This window comes from Nematolebias whitei, chromosome 13 (assembly GCF_014905685.2).
Source record: "Nematolebias whitei isolate Nwh7 chromosome 13, NemWhi1, whole genome shotgun sequence".
Classification (NCBI taxonomy): Eukaryota; Metazoa; Chordata; class Actinopteri; order Cyprinodontiformes; family Rivulidae; genus Nematolebias; species Nematolebias whitei.
In genome coordinates, this window is record NC_056510.1 from 47,280,222 (window position 1) to 47,290,003 (window position 9,782).

A 9,782-nucleotide genomic window follows, 5' to 3' on the forward strand; every position below is an offset into this window, starting at 1 on the left:
CTTTTCTTTTTATCGTCTGCAGCACAAAACTCCAACAGGGAGGAGGAGCCAGAGTTTTGAACACCTCATTCTTCACAGACGGTCAGGAAATAAACACGCATGCCAGGTCTACCAGGATCATACATGCAGCTGAAGTTCAAGCACCCCTCTGGTTCCAGGGGGGGCGGGTGACACCAAGTGGTCGGACGTTCAGGTGAGTCCAGCAGGTTGGGGCCCACCTCCAACAGCTCCGTTCTGTGTGAAGATGAATGGAGCTCTGCTTCAAACGTGACGCGCACGTATAAAAACAAAGACGTGCACATTTTACAGACGGCTGCGTGTGCACAGCTCTGTCAGGTTTATTTAGAAAAGCTGAACTGGGAGGAAACAAATGAAATGCGTCATGTTCCATCAGGCCTGAACCACAGCTGGGGGGACACGGGGGTGTGTGAGTGTGTGTGTTAATCTTTAGGAATAAAATCAACGTTCAGAAGAGTCAAGCCAGGGTCAGAAGTGCTCTCTCCCGTTTCCTCCTCTTCCTCTTGTTGTCGCTGAGCCGGCCCGTAGCGTCAGTGAAGAACATCACGTCCTCTTTGCTCTCGATCCGGCGCTGAAGGAAGTGAAGGGCGGCGCTGTTGAAGCCCATCACGTCCTGAAACAGAGGACACCGTGAGGAGACGACACAACGGTCCCAGACACACCACTGTTCCTCTGCAGATGTTACTCACTCTGATTTGGCGCACTCTGGAGAGCGTATTGACCCTGAGCTCGTCGATGACGGACAGCAGCACCTGGTTACTGGTGACCAGACCCAAGTGGATCCTGAAAACCATGGAATCAGAACTGCTCACATCACAACTCTCAACAAGTGAAACTCCTGAAACTTCTGACCCTTTCCTATTTTATACTTTTTCTTAGCTCTTCATTACTATTGCCTTTTTTACGTTTAGCTTTTTCTGATAGTTACAACTTTTGTCCACATTTTTGTAGTTTTCTCTCTTCACCACAACGGACCGACACAGAGTCCACAATACTGCAGATGCTGCACCAGTCCATCCGAGGGTGGATTGTTCTCTTCAGGTCGAGGTTCTGCCTCAAGTGGAGGAGTTCAAGTATCGCTGGGTTTTGTTCATGAGTGATTGAAGAATGGAGCGTGACACTCACACATGGATTGGTGCAGCGTCTGCAGTACTGTGGACTCTGTGCCGGTCTGTTGTGGTGAAGAGGGAGCTGAGCTGTAAGACAAAGCTCTCTGTTTACTGGTCGGTCTACGTTCCTCCCCTCACCTCTGGTCATGAACTCTGTAGAGACTGAAAGAATGAGATCGTGGATCCAGGAGCTTGAAGTGAGTTTCCTCTGCAGAGCTGGACTCTCCCTCAGAGACAGGGGAGCAGTTCAGTGATCCACAGCAGAACGGAGATCACAGAGGAGGACGGAGGAGCTGCAGAGGAAGTTTCTCCTGCAGCGTGGCTGCACAAAGGTGCAGCAGGTGCTACATAATTTAAAATAATTCATTTTAAATAAAAATGTCATGCTGATCGTGCGGCTCATCCATCAATCAGCCAGTTGTGTGTCATGTCAGCTCTTATTTTGAAAAACTGCGATAGAACGAGTTCGCAAAAAACGAACTGTGAAGTAGTGAGAGAGTACTGTACATGCAAATTTAGATGTTCTGTCTGTTAGCAGCGCATCTGAGGAGCAGCTCGTTGCATTTGTTTGAAACTCACAGAATGTAATCATCACATGTATCTCTAGAAAATATTAACTTTTGGAGCCATTTTGACTCAAGATGGCTGCCACAGCTACCGCAGCAAACACAAAATTGACTATAACTCAGTGATTCTTTGAGATATTGACCTGGAATTTAGTATGGTTGTAGCTGAGAGCAAGTTGTTATAAATTCTTAATGCAGATCAAATATCCAAGATGGCCGCCTGAGCAAAAAAGGAAAAATACTATAAATCAGCTAATTTTACTGATACTGAGCTGACACTTGGTGTGGTGAGAACGTTTCCATCAACTGCTGCATCACAATCAAAAATCCAAGATGGCCGACAACGCTACTTTTTAAATGCTTGAACTCAGTCATTTTTACACATACAGAGCTGAAGTTTGGTGAAGTTGTAGCTGACAACGTGCTCTATCACACACTGATGCCAAATCAAAATTTCAAGATGGCTGCCTGAGCTGAAAAGAAAAAAAAACTTAAGTCGGCCATTTTTAGAGCTAGTCAGCAGAAATGTGGTTTAGTGTTGGACGAGGCCGAACCCCAACACAGACTGCTGCCAGCTGAAATGTTAAACTGGCACGACTTGCTGGTTGTTGATCATCAGTGACTCTTAGAGGCGTGCAGGTGGAGCTGCAGCCTCACGTGCACTGTGGTGCACAGAAGCTCCTGTGCAGGTTTCACAGTGAAGCTCTAGCACTCTACAATTACAGAAAATAATGTGAAAGGTTGAAGACCCTGCAACAACTCTGTGACACGAACTGAAGAGAAACTTGGAGCACGACTCTCCGACTCACTCACAGCAAACATCTTTCCAATAATCCCAGTATGGCAACATACTGGTTGTAGGTCCTCCCTAACTGGGCTGTTTCTGGGTTCGATCTCTGCCCGAGTTCTCTGCTTTGACCCAGTTTCATGCAAAGGAAATGGAGGTTAAAAAAAAAGATAAATATTTGTGTTGTGAACAAAGTTCCTGTGATGGGAACACACTAAAGTCTGATTCTACACTGGAACTAGTTCTGGGCACTTATTGAGCTGCTCTTGATTTTAATTTACTGACTCGATTCTGTTTCTGCTTTTGACTCCTTAAAAAATTCTTCAGCTCATCAGTTAGCCACCAGATCTGACACATCTGTACAACATCTGACACATGTGTCAGATCTGGACACATGGTCAGATCTGGACACATGTGTCCACGTCAACAGCCAAAGAACTTGTATTTGATGTTTTCCATGGCGTGGTGCTGGGCGGGGCTTACTTGAGCAGGAAAAAGAGGCAGCGGCAGACGAGCTCCACCTCCAGGTCCTGCTGGATGTAGCTGCTGAACAGCTTGAGCAGCTCGGGGACATACGGGAACGGCAGCACCAGCAGGGACACCTCCAGCTCACTGGTGATCACCACACACACAAACACCACTGCTTGTGTTAACGTGCACAAAACAATCTTGGGAAATGAGATCGATTTCTTGAGGAAACGATGAGTTTTTATTTTTTGTTCTCAACTTACCTGGACCGAACCTTCTTTATGACATCTAAGACGTAGCGGGAGGGCTACAGGAACAAGAAGAGACTTTGTTACAACCTAATGATAATAATATGAATAACCGTCTACTGGAAGCTTTCTCCTTGTTCATAATCCATGTGTTGTCTGTGGTTGTTCCACTTACAGCAACATTCCCAGAGGCCACGAGGATCGGGTTGGGTTTCGGAGGAGGCAACTGAAAGATAACGTCAGCTGTCTTAAATGATGACATCACAACAAAGCATGAACATTCATGTCAAACAAAATGAGCTGTTGTTTTAGGAGCGTCTTTATTTCATTCAAGCTTGAGCCTCGAGGACTCGTTTACAAGAGAGAGCTGATTTAAACAAAGAACAGATGAGGTCCAGACAACAATAGACGACCATATAAAATACAAAGATATTCTAATTCTAATGTGTCGGAGTCTGTCTTTAACTGCAGGACTGTTCAGTCCAGTTCAGGTGTGGAGGAAGTGCAGGTGGAACATCAAACATGTTTGTACCTCTTTGCCAGCGTTCTCACAGGCATATTTGTGCTCCTCCATCTTTCTGCTTTCTTCTCTGTAGAGCTCCAGAGCCTCCATGATTCGCTCCGCCTGCAAACAGGTCACATGGACGTCAGCAGAGGTCAAACAAACCTGAGGCCGTCCTCCACAAACAGAAAACTCCAAGTTAACCCTGGGCTTTCTCTTCAGGACCAGATGGAGGTAAAAGTGAGTCTGTCGCCATGGTAACAGACTCTGCAGTGTACCAGCTTTATAGCAGTTTCTAAAATGGTAAATGGACTGTACTCATGCAGCTCCCTTCTGTCTTATGAAGACACTCAGAGCTCTTTACAACAACCTGTGCCTCACTGACCCATTCACACAGCTCTATACTAGATCACCCATTCACACAGCTCTATACTAGATCTGTACAAAGAGAATTGAACAAATCATTCTCAAGAGACTAATCAGAGCTTTATCACATTCAGACACTGATGGGACACATCAGAGGCAGTGAGGGGTTCAGTGTCTTGCCCAGGGACACTTCGACATGTGACTGCTGGTGGATTTGAACCCCCAACTCTTGCATTGGAGGACGACTGCTCTAACCACTGAGCCACAGCTGCCTGAACACATCTCCTACATTAAAGAAGCTGCCCAACAAGAGCTGTCCGTTTTTAAACTATTTGATTCTACAGCAGAAGTATTTCATCAGACGTCCGTTATGAGACAGCTGCGTTCTGTACACCCAAAATTACTGTTGTCAGACTTTTTAAAGGCTTTTACTAAATAACTAAAGGAATATTTGAGGACTTCTTCCTGTTTCTCTCTTCTCTAGTTATTTGGAACATTAGATGTTTTAGCTGTTCCTATCCACAGTAGTCCCTCACTACTTTGCGTTTCGACTTTCGTGGACTCGCTCTATCGTGGTTTGTGAATGTACAGTACATAATATTGAACAAAAAATATTTGTACAGGACACGATTGTACACTTTAATATTACTCACGTGACTGGGACAGTAAAAAGTTTACGAAAAATAAAATACTTTGGACAGGCACTGCCATTGTGAAGTTTTGTGTCAGTAAGTTCCACTGTAGTCCTGCTCAGAGAGACTCCATTTACAGAGGGCAACAGGCCCCGCCCACAAGCCCTGCTCCATTCTGATGAAACACTAGAGGGAAGGTTTGATCCGATTAGAAACAGGTTGGTGCTTATTACAGTGACTTTGTCACCCAGTGGTTGCAGAGAAGCTGCACTGAACCCACCGAACTGGACCAGAACCAGAGCGGAACCAGACCTCCAGACCCATGAGTGAATCTTGAGAGCTGGTAGCCGGTCCACGAGGACCTCCGAGCAGGACACGCTGGTAAATAACATTTAGTAGCTACATTTAAGTATGTTGTTAAAATTAGTAGGTTTAAGAGTTTAGAACATTGATTGTTGCTGCAGGGCACATCTGCAGAACCAGAACAGAGTCGGACCGGACACGAACAGAGTCACTGCTGTCTAGCAGAGCCCGGTAAATAAAATTTAGTAGCTACATATACAGTACTGTATGTATGTTGTTAAAATGATGTAACTTCAAGAGTTCTGAACAATGCAAGAGCGTGTAAAGGGTTTCTAAAGCCTCAACATATATACAGTATAAATACTAAAATAAATATAACGTCGAAACTTGGCAGAATTTCACTTACTGCAGGCGGGTTCGGAACCGAACATACGCAATAAATGAGGGACTACTGTACTCGTTTTTGTTTTTTACATCTATGTGTTGAGAACACAAAAACAGAAAAGTTGATACAAAGCAGAATAATTCAATAATACATTTTAATGAAAAAGAATTAATGATTTTTTTTTTCTTTTCCATATATTTGCATTTATTGTTGTATGAACAGTCACTGTATTAATTTATATATATTATATATATATATACACAAACCGGATTCCAAAAAAGTTGGGACACTAAACAAATTGTGAATAAAAACTGAATGCAATGATGTGGAGATGGCAAATGTCATTATTTTATTCGTAATATAACAGATGACAGATCAAAAGTTTAATCTGAGTAAATGTAACATTTTAAAGGAAAAATATGTTGATTCAAAATTTTACAGTGTCAACAAATCCCAAAAAAGTTGGGACAAGTAGCAATAAGTGGCTGGAAAAAGTAAATTGAGCATATAACGAACAGCTGGAAGACCAATTAACACTAATTAGGTCAATTGACAACGTGATTGGGTATAAAAAGAGCTTCTCAGAGTGTCAGTGTCTCTCAGAAGCCAAGATGGTAAGAGGATCACCAATTCCACCATTGTTGCACAGAAAGATAGTGCAGCAATACCAGAATGGTGTTACCCAGCGTAAAATAGCAAAGACTTTTAAGTTATCATCATCAACCGTGCATAACATCATCAAAAGATTCAGAGAATCTGGAACAATCGCTGTGCGTAAGGGTCAAGGCCGTAAAACTCTACTGGATGCTCGTGATCTCCGGGCCCTTAAACGTCACTGCACCTCAAACAGGAATGCCACTGTCAAGGAAATAACAGAATGGGCTCAGGAATACTCCCAGAAAGCATTGTCAGTGAACACAATCCACCGTGCCATCTGCCGTTGCCAGCTGAAACTCTACAGTGCAAAGAGGAAGCCATTTCTAAGCAAGCTCAGATGTTTGCACTGGACCAGGGGTCATTTAAAATGGAGTGTGGCAAAATGGAAGACTGTTCTGTGGTCAGATGAGTCACGGTTTGAAGTTCTTTATGGAACACTGGGACGCCATGTCATCCCGACTAGAGAGGACAAGGATAGTCCAAGATGTTATCAACGCTCCGTTCAGAAGCCTGCATCACTGATGGTATGGGGTTGCATGAGCGCTTGTGGCATGGGCAGCTTGCATGTCTGGAAAGGCACCATTAATGCAGAGAACTATGTTCAGGTTCTAGAACAACATATGCTCCCATCTAGACGTCATCTCTTTCAGGGAAGACCCTGCATTTTTCAACACGATAATGCCAGACCACATTCTGCAGCAATCACAACATCATGGCTACGTAGGAGAAGGATCCGGGTACTGAAATGGCCAGCCTGCAGTCCAGATCTTTCACCTATAGAGAACATTTGGTGCATCATAAAGAGGAAGGTGCCACAAAGAAGGCCCAAGACGATTGAACAGTTAGAGGCCTGTATTAGACATGAATGGGAGAGCATTCCTATTTCTAAACTGGAGAAACTGGTCTCCTCTGTCCCCAGACGTCTGTTGAGTGTTGTAAGAAGAAGGGGGGATGCCACACAGTGGTAAAAATGGACTTGTCCCAACTTTTTTGGGATTTGTTGACGCCATGAAATTTGGAAACAACAGATTTTTCCCTTAAAATGATACATTCTCTCAGTTTAAACTTTTGATCTGTGATTTGTGTTCTATTCTGAATAAAATATTAGATGTTGGCACCTCCACATCATTGCATTCACTTTTTATTCACAATTTGTTTAGTGTCCCAACTTTTTTGGAATTCGGTTTGTATATACACACACACATATATATATATATATTTTTTTTTTTATTTTTATTTTTTCTTAAAATGAACAAGATTTTCTTAATTCCTAATATTTCATACACTTCCTTGGATGTGTGGCTCACTTCTCATTCTTCAAAACAGCAGGTTTGCACTAAACTCTGTATTTCGGGGACTGAGCGGTGGAAACACTCACAGCTTTGACTGTCTCCACTGTTTTCTTTCCGGCCGGTGCAGCTTCTCCCTCAGTCTCTCCTGGTACCTGCAGACAGAAACACAACAAATCTCACGTAAATCTCACGTCTGACTGGGTGATTTGCTGTTGTTGTCAGAGCAGGACTCCATTTGTACAGTGATGTGCCTGTAGAGTTTCAGAGTACAAAAGAATGTTAGATTACCGTATTTTCAGCCGTACACGTCGCACCGCCCTATAATTCGCATCACTCCATATTTGTCTAATAATGTGGAAAAATTAATAAATATGTCGCATCTATTACGCGTCACCGCTGACAACCCCGAAATGTGGGCCAGTGTTGTGCCAAAAATCAATAGGCTGCCAAATGGTGGCCGCGGGAGCGTGCATGGGATGATTTTTACAAGAATTTAACAAGATTAACCCTTAAAAACAATTATTTGTTTGCTCAAAATATGGGATGATTTTTACAAGAATTTAACAAGATTAACCCTTAAAAACAATTATTTGTTTGCTCAAAATTATAGTAAAGATGTGTCTCAGTTAAACTTTTACTTAATAAATGCACTTCACTGGTCAAATCTGCTGCATTTTGCCGGGGCGGCGCAGCAAAATGAAGCTGATTTGACAGTTGCTCCAGGAGAGCTGGACGAAGGTGGGAGACTTGGGCAAGCCGATTGTGTCATTAATAACCACTTTTACATATTACATGACATAACGGCATGCTATACTACTCTGGTGCCATCTAGCGGCTGAAAAATGGTAGTGTTCTATATTTTCAGTCAGAATGAATGAAAGTGGTCATATCCCAGACAAAAACTGGTTTATAAATACTGGAAAAAAATCCATAAATATGTCGCTTCGGCGTATAAGTGGCAGGGCTAGGGCTGAGTACCGAATTTCAGTTCTTTTATGGTACCAACCGAACTGCTTTGGTCGGTGTCAAGTTTCAGTGGTTGGCTGTAATGTGACATGTGGTTGAAACTACATGTCACATTACAGCCAACGCCAGTGCTGCAACGCAAGAAAAACACATACATGCTTACGCTCACAGACGGGGTTAACATGGTTTCTAAGGTAAGCCATTATGAAGAGCCTGACCGTGCACGAAATTTAAGAGCATAAATTTGCTCTGTGTTTGTCTGCAAGGAGAGAGGAGCGCAGCCTCCTCCTCCTCTCAGAGTTAAAGTTAGCCTGTTGGTGTTGGAGCCTGAACGGCCTGATTCATCATCTCCACGACCGGACTCTGCTTCATCCGAGGACGGAGCTGTGTCTGTGCTTCAGCTAGTGAGTTTACGTTTGCTAACGTTACTGCAGCTTAACACGTGCATCGCGGTGAATTAAACTAGAATCCATGTAACACTAACTTTAAGATATTAGTGTGTAAATTTATTTTATAGATATCTATGTAGCTAGCTAAAAATCAGAAGCTACAGTGTCTTGTGAAAGTATTCAGCCCCCTTGAACTTTTCAACCTTTTACCACATTTCAGGCTTCAAACATAAAGATATAAAATTTAATTTTTTTTGTGAAGAATCAACAACAAGTGGGACACAATCGTTAAGTGGAATGAAATTTATTGGATGTGTCAAACTTTTTTAACAAATAAAAACTGAAAGTGGAAAGTGACCGGTGTCAGCGCCTGGTTCGCATCGCCGGCAGTAAGTCGGGCTTGTTCCCGGTGAGAGTTGGACTCCGCCAAGGTTGCCCTTTGTCACAGATTCTGTTCATAACTTTTATGGACAGAATTTCTAGGCGCAGCCAAGGTGTTGAGGGGATCCGTTTTGGTGGCCTTAGGATTGCGTCTCTGCTTTTTGCAGATGATGTGGTCTTATTGGCTTCATCAGATCGTGATCTACAGCTTTCGTTGGAGCGGTTCGCAGCCGAATGCGATGCGGCCGGGATGAAGATCAGTTCATCCAAATCCGAGGCCATGGTCTTGAGCCGGAAAAGGGTAGAGTGCCCTCTCCGGGTCAGGGAGGAGGTCCTACCCCAAGTGGAGGAGTTCAAGTATCTTGGGGTCTTGTTCACGAATGAGGGAAAAATGGAGCGTGAGATCGATAGGCGGATAGGTGCAGCATCTGCAGTGAAGTGGGCGCTGTACAGGTCTGTCGTGGTGAAGAGAGAGCTGAGTCAAAAGGCAAAGCTCTCAATTTACCGATCGATCTACGTCCCCACCCTCATCTATGGTCACGAGCTTTGGGTTGTGACCGAAAGAATGAGATCTCGGATACAAGCGGCCGAAATTAGTTTTCTCCGCAGGGTGTCTGGGCTCTCCCTTAGAGACAGGGTGAGAAGCTCAATCATCCGGGAGGGACTCGGAGTAGAGCCGCTGCTTCTCCACGTCGGGAGGAGCCAGTTGAGGT

At 43.8% G+C, this 9,782-nt stretch overlaps 1 protein-coding gene across 1 annotated transcript in view; it reads right to left on the reverse strand.

Annotated features, from left to right (window-relative positions):
- Window positions 1–321: 321 nt before the first annotated feature.
- Window positions 322–9,782, reverse strand: part of wdr3 (WD repeat domain 3) — a gene marked incomplete in the record, with an annotated part of 211,240 nt that continues 201,779 nt past the window's right edge. Inside the window, 7 exon segments of the mRNA XM_037687116.1 lie at window positions 322–631; window positions 708–801; window positions 2,964–3,092; window positions 3,212–3,255; window positions 3,372–3,422; window positions 3,729–3,821; window positions 7,420–7,485. Of these exon segments, the coding sequence (XP_037543044.1) occupies window positions 476–631; window positions 708–801; window positions 2,964–3,092; window positions 3,212–3,255; window positions 3,372–3,422; window positions 3,729–3,821; window positions 7,420–7,485 (633 nt within the window).